The sequence below is a fragment of the Salvelinus namaycush genome, chromosome 4 (assembly GCF_016432855.1).
Source record: "Salvelinus namaycush isolate Seneca chromosome 4, SaNama_1.0, whole genome shotgun sequence".
In the NCBI taxonomy this organism is placed as follows: Eukaryota; Metazoa; Chordata; class Actinopteri; order Salmoniformes; family Salmonidae; genus Salvelinus; species Salvelinus namaycush.
In genome coordinates this window covers 40,316,828-40,340,182 of record NC_052310.1, presented here as the reverse complement: position 1 = coordinate 40,340,182, position 23,355 = coordinate 40,316,828, and the positions used below count along the sequence as shown (strand labels likewise).

The following is a 23,355-nucleotide window of genomic DNA, read 5'->3' as shown; positions in this document are numbered from 1 at the left end:
TCTCACAGCAAGAACTGGCAAATCTGGTGCAGTCCATGAGGAAGAGATGCACTGCAGTACTTAATGCAGCTGGTGGCCACACCAGATACTGACTGTTACTTTTGATTTTGACCCCCCCCCCCCCTTTGTTCAGGGACACATTATTCCAATTCTGTTAGTCACATATCTGTGGAACTTGTTCAGTTTATGTCTCAGTTGATGAATCTTGTTATGTTCGTACAAATATTTACACATGTTAAGTGTGCTGAAAATAAACGCAGTTGACAGTGAGAGGACGTTTCTTTTTTTTGCTGAGTTTACATACTATATAAATTCTTTCAGACACAGCATATTTTACATTAGTTATCTTTTGTTTATTTTTAGTCCCATCCTTCAGCTCCACTCAACCCCTCCCATCTCTGAAGACTATCCAGTTTTGATGTCTATGTACTGTTTGATGTGTTGTAAACTTCACAAAATAATTTTTTATCAAATTGGGCAATAATCATATATCATATATCATATATCTTATTGCTATATTGCATTGTATCATATCAGTATCAGTATCTGTATCACATACTGCTGAGGGTGGCATGTCATTGAATCTTAGGGGTAATGAATGGGAGGGAGAGCAGAGAATTTTCAGTTTTGGTGTTGAATAGCATTTAAAATGTGTCATTCCAGGTTTGACAGACAGATTAATCCAGGCTTGAATTATCCACTAAACCTGTGAGTGTATTTGAGTCTCTGTGTGCAATAACAGAAGAAATGGGGCAGCATAACTGAGCAACACTGCAGCGTCCATCTCTACATTCCTCACCCACTTGCTCTCTCTTTCTCCACCTCTTCTCTCCCTCTCTCCGTCGCTCTCGCCATCTCTTTCCCCATGTCCCTTCCCCCCCTCTCTACCCTCCCTTTATCCTCCCTCTCTCCATTTCATTCGCTCAGCTGCTCTCCTTGTCCCAATCTGCCTCAGCAGCACAGATCAGTCCAGCCCCTCTCTCTCTCTCGCTCTCTCGCTCTCTCGCTCTCTCTCATAAGAGCAGCGCATGCACGTACACTTGCGCACAAACCCACCACGCAGAGACACAACCTCAGGCGCGCTCACACACACGCAGACACACACGCAGGCACAGAAGGGCACACCGAGCAACCTCATCTCCCAGCTCCAAGACACAGCCAGAGCCAGCTAAAAGACACAGCCCTGTAACAGCAGACCAGCATGGATTACCTGAAGAAGGGATTCTCCATGGCCAAGGAAGGCGCGGTGGCTGCAGCGGAGAAGACCAAGGCAGGGGTGGAGGGGGCAGCTGCCAAAACCAAGGAGGGGGTAATGTATGTGGGTGAGTACAGGAGTGATGATGGGGAAAGGTGTGGAGGATAGACAGCAGTGGAGAGGGTTAGCTGAAAATAGTACATCACAGTTTTTATGTGGGATAATCTGGCTTACATTTTGATCCTGTGAAGCCCTCCTGGTGTGCTTGTATTTGATGGATGAATGATGGATGAGTGATGGGTGAATGATGGGTGAGTGATGGATGAGTGATGGATGAGTGATGGGTGAGTGATGGATGAGTGATGGGCGAGTGATGGATGAGTGATGGGTGAATGATGGGTGAGTGATGGATGAATGATGGGTGAGTGATGGATGAGTGATGGGTGAATGATGGGTGAGTGATGGATGAATGATGGATGAGTGATGGGTGAATGATGGGTGAGTGATGGATGAATGATGGATGAGTGATGGATGAATGATGGGTGAGTGATGGATGAGTGATGGGTGAGTGCACTAATTGTTCTGCAAGGTTTGAATAAAATGGGACGGACAACCAGGCAGTGCATGAGCTAAATATGACTGGTGATGGAAACATGGACACAGATAGGAAGGGAACGTTGAACAAGAAAATGAGAATGATGGCAAAGGACTGAAGGCAAGACAATGGAGAGAAAAATGTTGATGTATTTTTTTAGACTGCATATGCCTCAGGCAAGAGATGTTCTATTCAAAGAGGGAAAAGTCTGGTTGAGTGGTACTGAGGTACTCCATTCATTATGTAGAGTGTAATGACCAACAGAACATTGACAAACAATATGGATGGTCATATAAATGATTTGCACGCTACCGTCTCTCTACACACACACACACACACACACACACACACACACACACACACACACACACACACACACACACACACACACACACACACACACACACACACACACACACACACACACACACACACAGTACACCTGTTACACATACAGTACACCCACTTAATGTGAGTGGGGGATATGGATGAGAAAATCCCATTGTAGAGCACTGGGAGGTGATTGTACTGTGTGTGTGTTCACATTTTTTCCCCCAATCAGTGCGTATGTGATAGTACAGTATAGTGGTGCTGGGGAGAAAGGGAGGGTCTATGACTCTGAGTATAGTTCAGATCAGATCATCTCTGCTGTGCCACCCACCTGCCTGTCAGCCCGCTGCAGCAGTGAGATTTAACATGGGCGTCTCGGATTCTCCGAGTGACTAATGCAGCTAGCTCCACTGTCGGACCCCCCGTCAACCCAGCCCAACCCAACACAGCACAATATAGCACAGCCCAGCTCTGCAGCCCTGAGCACCACTGACACATACATTCTTAGAAAAAAGGGTTCCAAATGGGTTCTTCGGCTGTCCTCATAGGATAAACTTGATTGGTTCCCGCTAGAACCCTTTCGGGTTCCCTGTAGAACCCTCTGCGGAAAGGGTTCTTCATTGAACTCAAAATGATTCTACCTGGAACCAAAAGGGTTCTACCAGGAACCAAAAAGGGTTCTTTAAAGGATTCTCCTATGTGGACAGCCGAAGAACTGACACATTAGAACTGACACACTGATTCATACAGAACACTGACACATTAGAACACTGATTCATACAGAACACTGATTCATACAGAACACTGAGACATTAGAACACTGATTCATACAGAACACTGACACATTAGAACACTGATTCATACAGAACACTGAGACATTAGAACACTGATTCATACAGAACACTGACACATTAGAACACTGATTCATACAGAACACTGAGACATTAGAACACTGACACATTAGAACACTGATTCATACAGAACACTGACACATTAGAACACTGATTCATACAGAACACTGACACATTAGAACACTGATTCATACAGAACACTGACACATTAGAACACTGATTCATACAGAACCCTGAGACATTAGAACACTGATTCATACAGAACACTGACACATTAGAACACTGATTCATACAGAACACTGAGACATTAGAACACTGATTCATACAGAACACTGACACATTAGAACACTGATTCATACAGAACACTGAGACATTAGAACACTGACACATTAGAACACTGATTCATACAGAACACTGACACATTAGAACACTGATTCATACAGAACACTGAGACATTAGAACACTGACATATTAGAACACTGATTTATACAGAACACTGAGACATTAGAACACTGATTCATACAGAACACTGAGACATTAGAACAATGATTCATACAGAACACTGAGACATTAGAACACTGATTCATACAGAACACTGACACATTAGAACACTGATTCATACAGAACACTGACACATTAGAACACTGATTCATACAGAACACTGAGACATTAGAACACTGATTCATACAGAACACTGAGACATTAGAACACTGATTCATACAGAACACTGAGACATTAGAACACTGATTCATACAGAACACTGACACATTAGAACACTGATTCATACAGAACACTGAGACATTAGAACACTGATTCATACAGAAAACTGAGACATAACCCTGCTCTGTCATTGTCTTTCACCACTTTAATGACCTATGACCCTGTTACAGCACCAATAACCTTTGGGCACAGCACATTTAAGCATGGGATATCAACAATTCAAAGTTGGCCTTAGTGGGAGTGACCATAGAATTCTATGGGCGTGACCTATTGAGAAAAGTAATCTACATGACCAAAATAATGTGGACACCTGCTCGTCAAAAATCTCATTCCAAAATCATGGGCATTAATATGGAGTTGGTTCCTCCATTGTTGCTATAACAGCCCCCTCTTCTGAGAAGGCTTTCAACTAGATGTTGGAACATTGCTGCGGGGACTTCCATCCATTCAACCTCAAGAGCATTAGTGTTTTCAGGCACTGCTGTTGGGCAATTAGGCCAGGCTCACAGTCGCATTCCAATTCTTACCAAAGGTGTTCGATGGGGTTGAGGTCAGGGCTCTGTGCAGGACCGTCAAGTTCTTCCACACCGACCTCGACAAACCATTTCTGTATCGACCTTGCTTTGTGCACGGGGGCACTGTCATGCTTAAAATAGGAAAGGCCTTCCACAAACTGTTGCCACAAAGTTGGAAGCACAGCATCATCTAGAATGTCATTGTATGCTGTAGCGTTAAGATTTTCCTTCTCAGGAACTAAGGGGCCTATACCGAACCATGAAAAACAGCCCAAGATCATTAATCCTCCTCCACCAAACTTTAGAGTTGGCACAGTGCATTGGGGCAGGTAGCATTCTCCTGGCATCCGCCAAACTCAGATTAGTCCGTCTGACTGCCAGATCACTCTAGAGAACGCATATACACTGCTCCAGAGTCCAATAGTGGTGAGCTTTACACCACTCCAGCCGACGCTTGACATTGCGCATGGTGATCTTAGGTCCTCTTGTTCGGCTGCTCGGCCATGGAAACCCATTTCACGAAGCTCCCGACAAACAGTTCTTGTGCTGACGTTGCTTCCAGAGGCAGTTTGGAACTCGGTAGTGAGTGTTGCAACAATTTTTACACGCTACACGCTTCAGCACTCGGCAGTCCTGTTCTGTGAATTTGTGTGGCCTACCACTTCGCTGCTGATCCGTTGTTGCTCCTAGACGTTTCCACGTCACAATAACAGCAATTACAGTTGACCGGGGCAGCTCTAGCAGGGCAGAAATTTGATGAACTGACTTGTTGGAAAGGTGGCGTCCTATGACGGTGCCACGTTGAAAGTCACTGAGCTCTTCAATACGGGCCATTCTACTGCCAATGTTTGTCTATGGAGATTGCATGGCGTTGTGCTCAATTTTATACACCTGTCAGCAACGGGTGTGGCTGAAATAGCCGAATCCACTAATTTGAAGGGGTGTCCACATGCTTTTGTATATATATTGTATTTGTCATCATTTGGGTGTCCGGAACATAATTACAAATCATTTGTAGACTGCAAATTGACCTCAAGAAGCCCAAACATGTATAATATTTGACTAAAACATAATCATTTCAAACCTTTCTTACATTCGTATACGATCACGTCTCCCTATTATGCGTGGGAATACTTGAAGAGATTTCTTGAATTAAAATCACTTCATTTCCTGATGTTTTTACATTTTATTTCCAACAATGAAATTTTGAAAATAGAAAATAAAACTTGTGGGGCCAACTGAAACCACCCACTGGCCAAATTTGGCTCGAGTGTCGCCAGTTGGAGAACCCTGGCTAACGAAGGCCAAGTTTGACGAGTTGGTCCACCAGACTCTTCACACATTTGGGCGGAAGTGTCTGGGTACCAGATTACAGCACTAACAACCTGGAGAAGAGGGGCGGAGAGGAAATGGTAGAGAACGAAGGAGAACAAGAGGGAAAGGATCAATTCATGAATAAATGAAACATTTGAGAGTGATGCGATTCCTGGCTTCATTCCTGGTGAGGGAGGGTGGACGGGGGGGAGAAGAGGAAGGGAAGAAAAAAGAAAAAAGAGAGAGAGAGGCAGAGAAAGAGAGATGAGAGAATGAGAGCGAGGGAACGAGATTATGAATGAGTGGGTGGTGCACTCAGAATCCAGTTCGTGGGATTATCATTCATTGGATGTCAATAAGCAGACACAGAGGAGGCTGTATCCATCTTCATCCATCATCATAAATCATCCCCACCACACGGAGGCGGTCTGTCATCCACCCCGTTCTGCTGAACGACCTAGTGGAGCCATTCAGCCACAGAGGGCAGGGCCCATCACATTTCATTGGTGTATTGATCTTCACAGCACTGTAAAGAGATAATTGAACCTCCACTGCACAGCCAGATATCTCATCAGCATGACCAAGCTAAATGTTGGTCTATTCTCCTTTATTTTTTATCTTCGTTGTTCTTTCCCCTTCTTCTGAGAGAGAAGGGTGCAGCGTACTAACCCGCCCCCCATTCCTGTCACAGTTTTCCCCCCCTATGCCTATCCACATACATATTTGCATCACAGGACTTTCAGTGACTGACAATCAGATCTGCCTGTCTATGATCAAACAACTGAGTGCTCTGAGACAGTGCTGTTGGAGCAGTTGAGCATGCCGAGTATACTGAGGCTTTTACACACAGCCAAGCCCCACCAGGCCTCCATCACACACATCACAGTGTGAGTCATCTACAGTGTGTAAGAGAGAATGGATTATGTTTTTTAAAAAGGAGGGGAATTGTCACGAATCCCCCCTAACCCTGATCTGCTGCCTCTGTTTATCTGCACAGCCTCTCAGTGAGCCCTTATCCTGTGTGTGTGTGTGTGTGTGTGTGTGTGTGTGTGTGTGTGTGTGTGTGTGTGTGTGTGTGTGTGTGTGTGTGTGTGTGTGTGTGTGTGTGTGTGTGTGTGTGTGTGTGTGTGTGTGTGTGTGTGTGTGTGTGTGTGTGTGTGTGTGTGTGTGTGTGTGTGTCCATGTCTGCCCGTGCCTGCGTTCGTTGACTACGTTCATCTGTTTGAGTGTGAGCACTTTATTCAGTGAGTGCGGGATTGACTGATGTCTGTACGCAGTGTACTATCGTGTGAGGCGATCTAGTGTGAATTCACTACTGTGTGGTCCACGGGAGGCTGGTGCTAATGGCTGGAGCGGAATCAGTGGAATGGTAGCAGCCTCCTGTGGTGTGGACGTATTATAACACACTAGGCTTTGAGCAGGTGCATTCTGTGTTGTTTATATGTGTGTGTGTGTGTGTGTGTGTGTGTGTGTGTGTGTGTGTGTGTGTGTGTGTGTGTGTGTGTGTGTGTGTGTGTGTGTGTGTGTGTGTGTGTGTGTGTGTGTGAAATATAGTTATAAACAGTTTTCAATAAACAAGGTCTAAGTGTGTGTGTGTGCGTGTGCGTGTGCAGGCATGTATCTATATATTGGTGTGTGTGTGTGTAGGTGTAGGTGTGTTTGTGTGTACGTGTGCAAAGGTGCAGGCATGTATCTATATTGGTGTGTGTGTGTGTGATGCTCAGCTGCTGCTGGGTGGGTGGCAGACACTCACGAGGCCCAGTGCTACAGGACAGGGAGTATGCAGAGCTGAGAGGAGGGAGGGAGGGAGGGAGGGAGGGAGGGAGGGAGGGAGGGAGGGAGGGCACAGGCTGTCTCCCACAGGCTGTCTCCCACAATCACAGACGAGAGGTCACAGTGTGCCAGAGTGTCCCCTCACATCACAGCTGAGATGTGAACATACTACCACCACTACCACCATCACACACAAACACAGTTGCACGTACGCATGTACACACACACACACACACAGTTACGTACGTATGTCTACACACACACACACACAAACATGCGCGCACACACACAATGGTAGGTAATGATCCCATCATGTCTGGATTGTACTGCTCTCCATTCATTTAGCCACAGTGTTATTTTGTTCATCAAACGATAACTGAGCTGTACAGTGTGTGTCTTTCAATTGATAAACAATGTTAAAATGTTCCTTCCCACTCCCTCTTTCTTCTTATGGTTACAGAATAAGCACCATCTTACCATAGAAGGATTAACATGTGTGTAGATGAATCAGAAGCAGTGAGAAGAGACAGAGCGAGAGAGAGAGACTGGATGGAGAGAGAGAGAGGGAGATGGCAGATGAAACAATTAGCTGGCCAGCACGCATGTGAGATTTGGTTCTGGGTGCCGAGATTACTACACACAAAATCAAAGATGCTATGACATTCTGATGAGACAATGAGGTCCTGTGTTTCAGTTTGTTATCTTTGAATATAAACACTCGAACAGGATGTTTTGTGGGTGTGTAGTCATGTATTATAGTAACAGTATTTACCATCTCAGGTGCAGGGGAGGTAACTGTAGCCACAGTCGCGATGTCCCTCTGCTGATATGAAGTCATGTTAGATTCCTCACGAAAACTGACATCAAGTTACAACATTGATGGTTGCCTGGTGATATTACCATCCTCTCTATTGATTTTACAGCATTAACAATACAATAGCCTGGCTCCTGTGTCTGTGTCTGTGTTTTTTCCTGTGTTCTACATTGGACAGTTGGACTTTAGCTCATGGCAATTTCCATGTCCCTAGTACTAAATTAGCCCATTGTCGTGTAGGGAGTTAAACAACAATGACACGCTTGACTTGAGCAATGTGTTTGTGTGTGGGGACTGGGGAGGGATTTTCAAAAACTCCCAGTTCAAAGGGTCAGCAGGGAGAACAGAGCAACGGCTTGTTGTGCTGGTGATTTGCATGAGAGGTAGAGAGAGAGAGGGGGGGGGGGGGGGGGGGGGGGGAGAGAGAGAGAGAGAGAGAGAGAGAGAGAGAGAGAGAGAGAGAGAGAGAGAGAGAGAGAGAGAGAGATCCACTCCAATGCTCCATGCCAGTTGTATTGAGGAGGTTGAGTGGGTTTGGCCGGCCAGCAGGCCTCAACCCATACAGAGCTCTATGGCTGAAGGAATGACTGACCTTTTCTCTCCTCAAGGAGTCTTTGTGAGCCAGAAATGGGCTGAGCTCCAGAGGGCCCAGAGAGACAAAGCAGAGCACTGTGACAGAGCCTGGGAGAGAACAGACAATACTGGACCAGCTGAGCAGAACCCATTGCTCTTAGAACAGACAACAAGGATCTGGCCATATGTAATAACCATTAGAGAGGGAGACTGATTCTCTGTGCCTAATTCATCAAGTATTGAAGTGTTAGGGAAGCATGGAGATGTTGATCCTGGCGTTATTCCAATTTGCCTTTTGATTTGGAAGCTAAGTGCCCCCATCCATTGTTAATCAATCTAGAACCAGGCTCTGAGGGGTGGCCAGTTCTCTTCTGGCTGTGCCGGGTGGAGATTATAAGAGTACATGGCCATTTAAGGCCAGAGTGTTTTTCTAGATGTTCAAACGTTTATAGATGAACAGCAGGGTCAAATAATAATCTGTGGTTGTAGAGGGTGCAACAGGTCAGTACCTTAGGAGTAAATGTCAGTTGGCTTTTCATAGCCGAGCATTCAGAGGTCGAGACAGCAGGTGCGGTAGAAAGAGAGAGAGTCGAAAGTAGAATGTCCGGTGAACATGGCAGGGTTCCCTAGCCACAGGCAGAGCAGTTGAAACAGGAGCAGCAGCACGACCAGTTGAACTGGGTACAGCCAGGAGTCATCAGGCCAGGTAGTCCTGAGACATGATCCTATGGCTCAGGTCCTCCAGGAGAGGGAGAGAGGGAGAGAGGGAGAGAGAGATAATTAGATGGAGCATACGTAAATTCACACAGGACACCAGATAAGACAGGAGAACACCAGATATAACAGACTGACCCTAGCCCCCCGGCATATAGACTATTGCAGCATAGATATTGGAGACTGAGACTGGGGTGGGTTGGGGGACACTGTGGCCCCATCCGACGATACCCCCGGACAGGGCCAACCAGGCAGGATATAACCCCACCCACTTTGCCAAAGCACAGCCCCCACACCACTAGCGGGATATCAACAGATCACCAACTTACTACCCTAAGACGAGGCTGAGTATAGCCCACGAAGATCTCCTCCACCGCACGAGCCCGAGGAGGTGCAAAACCGGACAGGAAAATCACGTCTGTGACTCACCCACCCAAGTGACGCACCCCTCTGAGGGACGGTACGGAAGAGCACTAGTAAGCCAGTGACTCAGCCCCCGTAATAGGGTCAGGGGCAGAGAATCCCAGTGGAGAGAGGGGAGCCGGCCAGGCAGAGACAGCAAGGGTGGTTCGTTGCTCTAGTGCTTTGCCGTTCACATTCGCACCCCTGGGCCAGACTACACTCAATCATAGGACCTACTGAAAATATGAGTCTTCAGTAAAGACTTAATGGTCGAGACCATAAAAATGGAGCTCTATAGGAGAAAGCCCTACCTCCAGGTGTTTGCTTAGAAATGCTAGGGGCAGTAAGGAGGCCTGCGTCTTCTGACCGTAGCGTACATGTAGGTATGTAAGGCAGGACCAAATCGGAGAGATAGGGAGGAGCAAGCCCATGTAATGCTTTGTAGCACAGCAGTAAAACCTTGAAATCAGCCCTAGCCTAACAGGAAGCCAATGTAGGGAGGCTAGCAATGGAGTAATAAGATCAAATGTTTTGGTTCTAGTCAGGATTCTAGCAGCTGTGTTTAGTGCTTTATCCGGGTTGCCGGAGAGTAGAGCATTGCAGTAGTCTAATCTAGAAGTGACAAAAGCATGGATGAGTTTTTCTGCGTCATTTTTGGACAAAAAGTATCCGATTTTTTGCAAAGTTACGAAGATGGAAAAAAAGCTGTCCTTTAAATGTTTTTGATATGTTCGTCAAAAGAGAGATCAGGGTCCAGAGTAACGCCGAGGTCCTTCACAGTTTTATTTGAGACGACTGTGCAACCATCAAGATGAATTGTCAGATCCAAAAGCAGATCTCTTTGTTTCTTCGGACCTATAGTACTAGCAACTCTGTTTTGTCCGAGTTTAAAGCGCTTGGAGTTTGAGAAACGCCATTTAAACATAAATCATCTAGCATCTGTTTCTCTCTTTCACAGGGAACAAGACAAAGGACGGAATGGTAGCAGGTGTGAACACAGGTAAGCGCAACACTACCTGCAGAAAATATCCAGCGCTACATTTCATAAGTACACAAGGATCAGACTTTTTTCACAAACCAAATTCTGAGGTGAAACATTGGTTCTCCAAGGACAGAGTTAGACAACCCCCTGTCCCCCTTTCCCCAGTGGCCCAGAGAACAACTGACCAAGCCAATATTGTCGGGGACGCAACGGTCGCCGGGGCCAACGAGCTGTCTCAGCAAACAGTGGAAGGGATGGAGAACGCAGCGGTGAACTCCGGATTGGTGAACCAGGTGAGTCACATCCTGTCTTTTCATATTGTGAAGATGATGACAGACCCCTCTCCACTACGGGGAACTGTGGGCTGGACGGTTGGAGGTGGTTGGAATAGAGACAGTTATAGCAGACTTGAGATCAGCCTTGCGATTCCAGGAGAAGAGACTTCAACAGGTCCATCCTTCAACAGTCTTATCCTGGTCTCAAAAACACATTTTTCCAAGTTGACTTGTCGTATTAATGTTTTTTGTGCATAACTCTGATTTTAGTGTCTCTGTTAAAAGGAATGCAGAGGAAAATGATCAACGCTTACTTGTGTCTTTTATGTTTGTGTATGTCTGTCTGTGCGTATTGTTGGTAACTTGTATCATTTCTTCTCCTTCCACCCATAACTGTTGTGTCTGGCAGGAACAGGGAGAAGCTGTAGCTCTGGACGCTAAGCCTGAGGTGGCTGGTTCTGGTTCTGAAGGGGTGTGTGGTGGATAGTTTAGTAGAATGAATGAATGAATGAATGCACGGCATGATGCTTGCTGCCTTTATTGCCTTCTTCTCATTGAAGCACCGTCCTTTATATGCAGTAATACGCTGTCAACTTGGGTGCTGGCTGGTACAGTAGGCTATAGGAGTGATTGGGTGCTGGCTGGTATCCTACAGTAGTGATTGGGTGCTGGCAGGTAGGCAACAGTGGTGATTGGGTGCTGGTTGGTTTGAGGGTGGACAGGTGGACGTGCGACTGGTCAGCTCCAAATGAGCTAATATTTCCTCAAGCTGGGAATTTATGTTCACATTGAGAGAACATTTCCAATCACAAATCATACAATGAATTCAAAGGAATGTAGACCATATAATTGTTTTCTATGCATATACATGAAATAATACAACAAATGTTAAGGTAGAGTATGAATACCTTTAAAAGATTACATTGATTAAGATTCGTTTAAAAGCTGCCCTTCAGTATTGTGTTGTGGTCATTTGTGGTGCAGTGAAGATACAGCAGCTGTGTCCCCGCTATATTACAGTCAGAGGCATCATGCCCAGAGGGGGCACAGGGGCACGTGCTCCCTCAGATTTGTCCTGTTTAAAAAAGACATGTATTTACCATTTTTTTGTTTGTTTGTTTCTCTGTAATACTAATAGCCACCTAGCAATTTGATGAAGTTGGCTTTAGCTAGCCCAGATAGATCCAATCTCCCAACCTCATAACTAGCTACCAAGAAGCCATTTCAGGCTATCAATCAAGTTAGAGTAGCTAGCTTGTCTAACTAGGTTGGCAGACTTTAGAAAAGAAAGCTAAATGTACTGAATAAGACTCACATTCCTTTCTCCCATCTTTTACCCAGAGATCTTAGCAGAGATGCAGAGAAGCATATTATGTTCCTTAAAAAAGAGAAAAGAATGACCAGTCAGCAGGATACACACAGCTCAAGATGCATGCTTAGATATGCAGATTTTATTTCACCTTTATTTAACTAGGCAAGTCAGTTAAGAACAAATTCTTATTTTACAATGATGGCCTATCCCAGCCAAACCCTCCCCTAACCCCGGACGACGCTGGGCCAATTGTGCGGCGCCCTATGGGACTCCCGATCACGGCCGGTTGTGATACAGCCCGGGATCGAACCAGGGTCTGTAGTGACGCCTCTAGCACTGAGGTGCAGTGCCTTAGACCTCTACACCACTCGGGTGCAGAATTACTAATTCCACTCTAAATCTATATTCTGTGTTTGTGGGTGAACATGCAGGCATGTACGTGTACGTTTATGTATGCCTGAGTGCGTGGGTGCATGTGCGCATTTGTGCATGTGTGTGCGCAGCCTGGTCTCATAGACTAGACGTAACATAGTACATGTCAATCCGGGACACTCAAATTAGTATGATATGTTACGTTAGGTATGTTAACAGATGGCAAAAACGAAAGTAGGATGGTTGGTCGGGGTCGATGGATGGGTGTATAATGTGAACGTCTAGCAACCCAAAGGTTGAGAGTTCAAATCTCATCATTGACAACTTTAGCATTTTATTGCTTACTTACACATGTTTTGCTACTTTGCAACTACTTAGCATGTTAGCCAACCTTTCCCTAAGCTTAACCTTAACCCTTTTAGCTAACCCTTCCCCTAACCCTAACCTTAACCCTTTTAGCTAACCCTAACCCTAACCCTAACTTTAACCCTTTTAGCTAACCCTTCCCCTAACCCTAACCTTAACCCTTTAAGCTAACCCTTCCCATAACCCTAACCTTAACCCTTTAACCTAACTCCTAACCTTAACCCTAACCCCTAGCCTATCTAATGTAAACCACCTAGCTAGAATTCGAAACATACTGTATCATATGTTTTGCAAATTCGTAACATATTTTAAATTGAGCAAATTCGTAACATGTAATACGAATTGTAATTCGTAACATATTATGCGTAATGGGTGATGTACGTCCACAAATTAATACTTACCATACGAAACGTAATATATCATACTAAATGGAGTGTCTTCGATTTACGTACAGAATAATATGAATGCCCTGAGACCAGGTTGCTGTGCATGCCTGTGTGTGTGTGTGTGTGTGTGTGTGTGTGTGTGTGTGTGTGTGTGTGTGTGTGTGTGTGTGTGTGTGTGTGTGTGTGTGTGTGCACGTGTGTGTGTGTGCGCATGTGTGTGTGCGTGTGTGTCCTTTCTTCTTTCAGGCTCTCTATAATGTAAATCAAGAAGATCTGTCTGTAATTACATCCACAGCTCAAACCATCTCTCCATCGCTCCTCTCCACAGCATACATTCAACCCCCTCCCTTTTTCAATCTCCTATCTCTCCGTCTCGCTCTCGCAGCTCTATCATGTGCCATTTTCAAAGGCACTTAAAAGCCTTTTTGTGGGAGAGAGTACAGTAGAGGCAAGGTCTAGTATAACAACCATAGCCATACCCGATGACATGCTACAATCACTCTCATTTTCACAATCTCAGTCTCAGTTATATTATGTGGTTAGGACATGATTAAAGTCCGTTCCTGCTAGAATTGCCCATATGAATTATAATCATTGTAATATTGGTGGATTGAGGTCATAATTATTCCCACAGCAATAACTTTAATTATATTAACATTTCTACAAACAGATCAGGCAATATTGCCACTGCCATGAATAATCAGAATCAAACTTGATAATCAAACTTCAGACCATTCACCAAACTATTACCATAATGCCAAGTCATAATTATAATTGATATCCTAGTAGAGATGATTGCAAAGGTAATTGTTGGGCATGAATAAACTCGTGAGGAAACTGTCTAGGTCGTATCTTTTTTCCTAAGTGCCTGAGCCCGTAATATGATGCATGTTCTCCCATTGAAGCCTTAACTCCCCTACTAAAGAGATGCCCGTGCATGTCTATTAACCAAAACCTTGGTTTAAATACACGAACGGGACGTCTGTATTTCTTTCCAGCTTAACTCTCCTCCAAATCACATTACTCACATGCTCAGCTGGATATTGCATCAGAGGAAGTTGTCGTCGCCATCCTCCTCTGTAGCAGCAACAGGCGGCTGCAGCAGCAATAGGAGTGGAGATGGTATCTATTCATTCACATGCTGATCCCCATTCTCTGTTTGTACCACACACAGAGTGACTTCTCTCAGGGAGCTGAGCAGGCAGGACAGTAGGTGAGTTTGTTTGTTTGTACAATAGGTGTGTACAGGGGTGGGTTCTGTGTGTGCTTTGCGTGTTGAAGTATATCTATGTGCATGTGTTCATGTATGACCAGGCGCAAGGTGGTATAACATCCATCTCCTCTCGGAAATAGCCATATGCTCATTTGAACTGCTTAAAGGGGCAATCAGCGGTTGCTACATCCATTCTTGGACTTATAAGTGAATCATATGTGCCCATTGATTCTTGAAGAACAAAACGTATAAACGCATCACGAGCTTAGTTCAACTGTCGTACCCCATCGGAACTCAAGATATAAGCTTGTTTTACTCCAACGTTTGTACACGAGTAACATGTAAACAAACACTGTATATTCTCAAAACATGGTTAAAACTATCATTTTGATATCATGGATGGTCAGTCCTTGTATACATCGCTCTGCCTATGAATTTGAGAGTGGTTATATTTCTCCAGCCCCATCCCTCAGCTTTTTACCGAAACAGGGGTGGGGAGCTCGCTTTGATATTATTTCTACTGCTGACTGCCACTTTAAGGGGGTTCTAAAGCGGTGACAATTGATTTAGTGTTCAAATAACCGAAGTGATCTACTAACGTGTAAAGGTTTAGTTTTACTCAAGGGGCCGTGGGAAGAAGCCTTAGCTCAAAGACCCGAGGAGTTACGATGTCCCTACAGTTCCAGATATGGGGTTAGATGTGAGCTAGGGGATTGGTTACACCTGTGCATCATTCACTAATATCCTATAGCAGGAACTATATGCTCTCATAAACTGAAAGCAGACCTTTTGATATGCTGTATTTATATTACATCCACTTTCTAAAATGGGGCACGAAATGAGGGCGGCAGCCAAAACTGCCAGATAATCCAATACTCTGCCTAAACAGACACACTGGCTAGTCTTTATCCATTTTAATCGCTCCATTGGAACGTAAAGTGTACTGATGTTTACCATCTGCAGCAGACATACGTGACTTCTGCTCCTCTCATTCACAACATTTACCCTTTCTTTCTTCCTTTGTCTTTCTTTCTTTCTCTCTTTCCTTCTCCTTATCTCAGGAGTGTTGGTTCTGACATCAGTGATCTGCAGCAGCCTCCCTCGTCCTCTCTTCTGGAAGAAATCCTGTGTTAGATGCTGCTCGTCCTGCGTCTCCCATTGCCAACTCTTGTTTCTGGGGAGCGCTACCAACCCCGGTGTGCCCCCTCTGATGCGTTCTTTGTGTGACTCAATGGAAACTAAACATTCTGAAAGATCCTCCCCATCCACAACACCCCTCACCCGTATACCTTTACCGTCCATGTCCCTCACCCCTGACTATTACCCACCTTACCACTGTGACCATCCCCACCCCACCCTATTCCCTTTGCCCACCACTCCAGATCCTCCTACATGATACCACGCATACACAAACATACAGGTCACACATGCGTACACACCAGGACATTGAGAAAGACTTCGCAGAACAATACTTTGAGTCCTCTCCGAGAGGTTTGGCAATGTGAGACTCACTGGTCGTGTGCACTCTGTCAGATAATGTAACACCTGTACTTATACAGTAGATGTACTTTTGTTAGTGTATGCGTTGGTCAGGTTTGTTGATGAAGATGTGTTTGAAGTGAGTTAATTTAACCCCTTGTGTCTTAATGCCTGACGTCCCCGCATCCTCATTGTGACAGAACAGGGGTGACACTTTATTTAGATAGTCCGGATTTTCCATCTGTAGACGCTCTACAGATGGTCATACGATCAGCAAACTATCTGTTGATAAGCAACCGCTTGCTAAGGTTACTGCTAGGGTTAGGTTTAGAATAAGGGTTAGGGTTAGTAGATTAGTAGATAGTTAGTTGAAATGTTACTGACAGTCCATCTGTAGATACTCTACAGACTATCCAAATAAAGTGTTGCCAAACAGGGTTCAGGGTCAGAGTGAAGGTATAGTTATGGATTAACAGCTCCGTCATCCCTCATATTGTCTTTTTACTCCCCCATCACATGACCCAGGCAGTCTCGCACCTGCAATGGGGCTGCAGTACAGACAGGGTACTCTGTATCTCATAAACAGATCCTGTCTGTGGTGTTTCCTGCTGTCTCCGCGCCCAAACCTGGGTCTGCTATATAGAGAAATCAAAGAGAGAAAGGTTACATTAGGAGTTTGCAACGGCCTTTATCTTGTGTTTGACTAGTTGCAATGAAAGGCAATAAAAAAGTATATGTATGTAAGTGATCAGATTAAAGATATAGTATAATGCCCCCACTTCCAGATTCAGTATGTATGCCTACCTCAGAAGTGGATACGAGTAGTCGACAGGTGAAATACCTTGACATCCTGTACATCTGGTCTTCGAGGAATACAATTTCTCCACCCCCTCATCACGCTTTCACTCTATTCCTTCATTCAAGCGACGCCTACGGTCACTCAACAATGTACCCTGCCCTGTCTGTCTGCTTTCGGTGACTTACACAGGTCTTTTAAACCGTGACAGTGTTTGTCCTTTGAAGCCGTCTCAAACGAGACTGCGTGTTGCCTTACTAACATCCAGACACATAGACCCAGACACATATTCATTGGTACTAAAAACACAACCTCACACAAATTAAAATTCACCTGTTACACACATGTATCCAAGAATTAGAGGTTAAAAACACACTGACACACACACAAAGACATATGTTGGCATCAAAGCAGACCGCTTCTTTTATAAACAGTACAACTGAACTGAAATAAATACAATTTTATTTAAATCCAAAAGTCTTGTTTGTAGATGTCTTGTTTTATTCTCTTTCATTATGGGATAATAATTATTCTCAAGCTTGACACAATACAAAATTGGGGCAAACACACCAAAAGAATGCTCATTTAATTATTTACACTTTCTCTCATGCATGATATTCTTGGCTACTCCTTTATTATTCTGTCTCTTCTCTCTTGTTCTCTCTCTCCATCTTTCTCTCTCTCTTTCCCTTTCTATTTCCATACTCACCAGACTATCTGTGCAGTGGAGCCTAATTAATGCCTCTAGAAAGAAATGGGCTGTGAAACTGTATGGTCATTCTGCAATGCTATTGAAGCAGGGCTCTTTATTGACTCTTTGTCTGGTGTACTGATGACCTGCAGTGAGACGAACAGCAGAGCAGCGACAGTAATAGACAGAACGTCGTCACAGACTCCCAACTGCCACCTGGTGTTGATTTGTGAAAAGCAGAGTAGTCCGCTTGGCTCTAGTTGAAAACAACAACAGAGCAATTACTTATTTAAGCCACATGCCCTGCACTTCCATTTGCATCCGAGAGTGATTCCCCAGGGATAGCCGAAGAAGCAAATACACACTCACCACTCAAAGCATGAACACATACCTCGAACGCACGCACGCACGCACGCACGCACGCACGCACACACACACACACACACACACACGAGGCACTCACATTCATACAGTATGTGTAGCACTCACAGCCAGAGATTGTAGAAAATGTTGGCTGCAGTGGGCTAAATCAGGGTCACACAGAGTGTTTCTTGGTGGTCTTAAACAAATCTACTTTGAAACAAAAGTATACACTTCACACACATGGTTCTGGGCTTAAAAAAAGACGACACCTGTACCATGTCAGAAATAGAGTTGAAATGTATAGAATGTTGAGTCCCAATATTACGCTTCATATACACTTTGGTCATTTAGCAGAAGCTCTTATCTAGAGGAACTTATAGTAGTGAATGGATACGTTTTCATGTTTAATGGTCTTCTGTGGGAATGATCAAACCCACAACCCTGGCCTTGCAAGTGCCATGCTCTACCAACTGAGCCACACAGGATATCACAGAAGACAGAAATATAACAAAACCGTTTGACATAGAAAAAAAACAGATTTTTATGAAACTGTTAAACATATTAATAACATTCCACCCATGAGGCAATTTGGTCATTTATGTACTTTGCAGGTTTGTTGCAAAACCCGATCCTGAATCAAGTTGCTATGGAGACATTCCTAGAAATAACATTGATGTTACCCCGTCCTTCTACCTGGTTATCACAATTCGTCTTCGGACATGTTTATGCTTGTTATGCTATGCATATTATTCATTGTTTCAGTGTTTGGGCAAGCTCAGCAGGAAACAAAAAACACCAATTAAACTCTGCAACAAAGGCTGCGTTCACACAGGCAGCCCAATTCTGATCTATTGTCACTAATTGGTCTTCTGACCAATCAGATCAGCGCTGAAAATATCTGATGTGAAAAGATCTGAAGTGACACAGGAGACAGGGCGGTGAGAATGGCGGTGAGAATGTTTTCACACATGTGTACAGTATGCGTGTGACGCAGATTCTCACACACACATTGTTTACCAGAGGGGCTGTTTCTGTTCCCTCAGTGACACTTCTGTGTATTCTTGTCCTGATTTTAGCATGTGTAAGCATTCATCCCTCAGTGGACAATGTAGGATGGTAGTCCCAGGAGCCCTGACCAACTCAGGGCCCTTGATATGGTCTGTAGTTATTCTCCGGTCAGGTCAAGAGGCACTAAGGCAGTGGTGGAGAAAAGTACCCAATTGTCATCCTTTAGTACAAGTATAGATACCTTAATAGAAAGTTACTCAAGTAAAAGTGAAAGTCACCCTGTAAAATACTGCTTTAGTAAAAGTCTAAAAGTATTTGTTTTTAAATATACTTAAGTTTCAAAAGTAACTGTAATTGCTAAAATATACTTAAGTATCAAAAGTAAAAGTATAAATAATTTAAAATGTCTTATATTATATTTTTTGTTTTGAATTGAATTGAATATATTTTTGGCAACAGACATATACAACAAAATGGACAATGTGGCCCCAGAGGATATCACTTGAAGGTATTAATTAAAATGCTTATTTCCAAACTGATAAAAACAATAACACATAATGATTAAAAGACAAGACAAAATTACGAACAACCATAAATACATTCATTTATATTGACATCCTAAAAAGTGGCACTATTCACTGCACTTCTCCCTAACCTTAAAAATCAACCATATTCATTTCACATGAAAACAATCTATTTATTGCACATCATACCGATCCTTCAAATAAATACACCTGACCAGCAGTAGGGGGCGCAAGGGGCAGAGGAGTGGTTTCCCTTAGACAACGTTGTCCGAATTAAAAACTTTGCCTGCTTTTTAAAGCTATTTTCTTTGCTTGATCTCCAAGGGAAGGCTATTCCATAGACAAATGCCTGTATGCAAAAACTCTTTGTTTACTCTTGGGATTTTACAAGACATAACATAACATTGTGACTGTGTTGGATATAGACCATATCCATGTGATTTTTCATGTAACCCGGGGCAAGATCATTTAAGTTGTCAAACATATGATTAAGTTGAAGTTAATCCACTCCACTCTGGACTCCAAAGGCAAAAAGCCCACCACCAGGAACTCCTGTACCCCTATGTGGGTCCTAGGGGGGACATTCAGCATATTCGTGCTAACATTATTTTGCATAACATGCATTCTCTTTTTCAGCTTTTTCGATAGCCCGCTATACCAAGCAGAGCAGGCATAATCAAAACGACACTGAATCAAGGTTGAGACAAGCAGTTGCTTAACTTTAATGTTAAAATATAAATATAAATATCAAAATCGTACACACTCCAACACTCAGACATTATTGACAAAAGATGTGTTTGTGTTTAGTGATTCCGCCAGAACATAGGCAGTAGGGATGACCGTGTGTTCTCTTGATAAGTGAGTGAATTTGACAATTTTCCTGTTCTGCTAAGCATTCAAAATGTAACGAGTACTTTGGGTTGTCAGGGAAAATGTATGGAGTAAAAAGTACAACATTTTCTTTAGGAATGTAGTGAAGTAAAAGTAAAAGTAGTCAAAAATATAAATAGTAAAGTAAAGTACAAATACCCCAAAAAATGACTTAAGTAGTACTTTAAAGTATTACTTAACACCACTGCACTAAGGATAGGTTACCAGGCGGTGCATCTGATGATACTGACACCACCAATCTGAACCTCAGGCATGATGAGAGCACAACAGGAGGTGAGATGACACACCCAGGACCTAATGGACAGCACAGCACTCACCCTCCTATTCATTCTCCCTGTGCCCAGGTCCATCTGCTCCCTACTATCAAATATTCATCAGGGCCAAATAGATACACAGCCATCCTACATCACCAAACAATAACATGAGCCTAATAGGCGATTCCACACCAGCAGGAGCGGAAAATATTTTTGGTACCTCAGAATGTTCTGGCAATTCTCACATATAAATTTCATTGGGAGAAGGATGTTTGAAATCCTTTTTACATTTGTATCACAAACCATTTTTGAGAAAAGCATGATGAAAGTGGCCATTTTAGTCCCATACACGCTTCCAATAAGACCCTTTGATCTGTGAACCGTCCATGAAACAGACCACATCTTGGTGTCATTATACTCCTGCTCTAAAATATAAAGTATGTCTTGATTCTGAAAAACAATTTTTCACATAAATGTATTCAACATAAAAATATGAATATCTCAAAACGACTTTTATTTTGTTCGGAACAATATACATCACATATTATGAGCACCACCAACACAGTGAATGGTAAATATTCTCAAAAACTCGACCCTAGGCAACACAGGGACTAGGGTCTGGTTTCAATGATGGTCTCTTTTGGCATAGAGGAACTACGTCACTGTCTATGTTACTACTTTCCCCTCTTGAATAAAATACAAAATACTGAACAAAAATATAAATGAAACATGTAAAGTGTTGGTCCCATGTTTCATGAGATGAAATAAAATATCCCAGAAATGTTCCATTCGGTACGCACGAAAGCTTATTTCTCTGAAATTTTGGAGACAAATTTGTTTAAATCCCTCTGAATTTGCATTTCTCCTTTGCCAAGATAATCAATCCACCTGACAGGTATGGCATATCAATAAGCTGATTAAACAGCATGATCATTACACAGGTGCACCTTGTGCTGGGGACATTAAATGACACAGCACAATGCCACAGATGTCTCAAGTTTTGAGAGAGCGTGCAATACAAAGGACCTGATCATGGACTACAGGAAAAGGCGGGCCGAACAGGCCCCCATTAACATCAACAGGGCTGTAGCGGAGCGGGTCAAGAAGTTTCAACTTCCTTGGTGTCCACATCACCAACAAACTATCATGGTCCAAACACACCAAGACAGTCGTGAAGAGGGCACGACAAAACCTTTTCCCCCACAGAAGAATGAAAAGTTGTGGCATGGGTCCCCAGATCCTCAAAAATTTCTACAGCTGCAACATCGAGAGCATCCTAACCGGTTGCATCACCGCCTGGTATGGCAACTGCTCGGCATCTGACCGTAAGGCGCTACAGAGGGTAATGCATACGACCCAGTACATTACTGGGGCCAAGCTTCCTGCCATCAAGGACCTATATAATAGGCGGTGTCAGAGGAAAGCCCATAAAATTGTCAGAGACTCCAGTCACCCAAGTGATAGACTGTTTTCTCTGCTACCGCACGGCAAGCGATACCGGAGCGCCAAGTGTAGGAACAAAAGGCTCCTTAACAGTTTCTAACATCAATCCATAAGACTGCTGAACAATTACTCAAATGGCCACCGGACTATTTACATTGACAACCCCCCTCCATTTGTTTTGTACACTGCTGCTACTCGCTGTTTAATATCACTTGACCCCTACTTACATGTACAAATTACCTCAACTAACCTGTACTACCGCACACTGAATCGGTACTGGTACCCCCTGTATATAGCCTCGTTATTGTTATTATTTTTTACTTTAGTTTATTTGGTAAATATCTTAACTACTCTTGAACTGCACTGTTGGTTAAAGGCTTGTAAGTTAGCATTTCACGGTAAGGTCTACATTTGTTGTATTTGGCGCATCTGACAAATACATTTTGATTTGATTTTGATTTAATTTGACTGCAGGAATGTCAACCACAGTTGTTGCCAGAAAAGGGTATGTTCATTTCTTGTTTCGGATTGAAACGTTGCCAATAAAGCGGTGAATTGGGAGCTTTAACAGTGTGCGGGCCTTCTTGTTCTATACAATGTTCATTTCTCTACCATAAGCCGCCTCCAAAGTCATTTTAGAGAATTTGGCAGTATGTCCAACCGGCCTCACAACCGCAGACCACGTGTAGCCATGTCCGCACAGGACCTCCAAATCCGGTTTCTTCACATGCAGGATTGTCTGAGACCACCACCCAAAAAGCTGATGAAACTGTAGATTTGCACAACCGAAGGATTTCTGCAGAAACTGTCTCAGGGAAGCTCATCTGCGTGTTCGTCGTCCTCACCAGGGTCTTGACCTGACTGCAGTTCGGCTTCATAACCAACTTCAGTGGGCAAATTCTCACCTTCAATGGTCACTGGAACGTTGGAGAAGTATGATCTTCTCACATGAATCCCGGTTTCAACAGTACCGGGCAGATGGCAGAAAGCGTGTATGGCTTCATTTGGGCGAGAGGTTTGCTGATGTCAACGTTGTGAGCAGAGTACCCCATGGTGGCGCTGGGGTTATGGTATGGCCAGGCCTAAGCTACGGACAACAAACACAATTGCATTTTATTGATGGCAATTTGAATGCACAGAGATACCGTGACGAGACCCTGAGGCCCATTGTCGTGCCATTAATCCGCCCGATAACGCACTGTCC

The 23,355-nt window shown here is 43.8% G+C and overlaps 1 protein-coding gene across 2 annotated transcripts; it reads left to right on the top strand.

The window, feature by feature from the left end:
• Nucleotides 1–1,131: 1,131 nt before the first annotated feature.
• On the top strand, nucleotides 1,132–14,702 carry LOC120045613 (synuclein-like). 2 transcript variants are annotated; one of them, XM_038990516.1, is made up of 5 exons: nucleotides 1,132–1,322; nucleotides 10,755–10,796; nucleotides 10,944–11,071; nucleotides 11,463–11,525; nucleotides 14,664–14,702. In XM_038990516.1, exons 1-5 carry the CDS (start codon nucleotides 1,202–1,204, stop codon nucleotides 14,700–14,702), a joined length of 393 nt encoding a protein of 130 aa, XP_038846444.1. In that variant the 5' UTR covers nucleotides 1,132–1,201. The 2 variants fall into 2 exon arrangements, with proteins under 2 accessions (XP_038846444.1, XP_038846445.1); XM_038990517.1 differs by lacking the exon at nucleotides 11,463–11,525.
• Nucleotides 14,703–23,355: the final 8,653 nt, after the last annotated feature.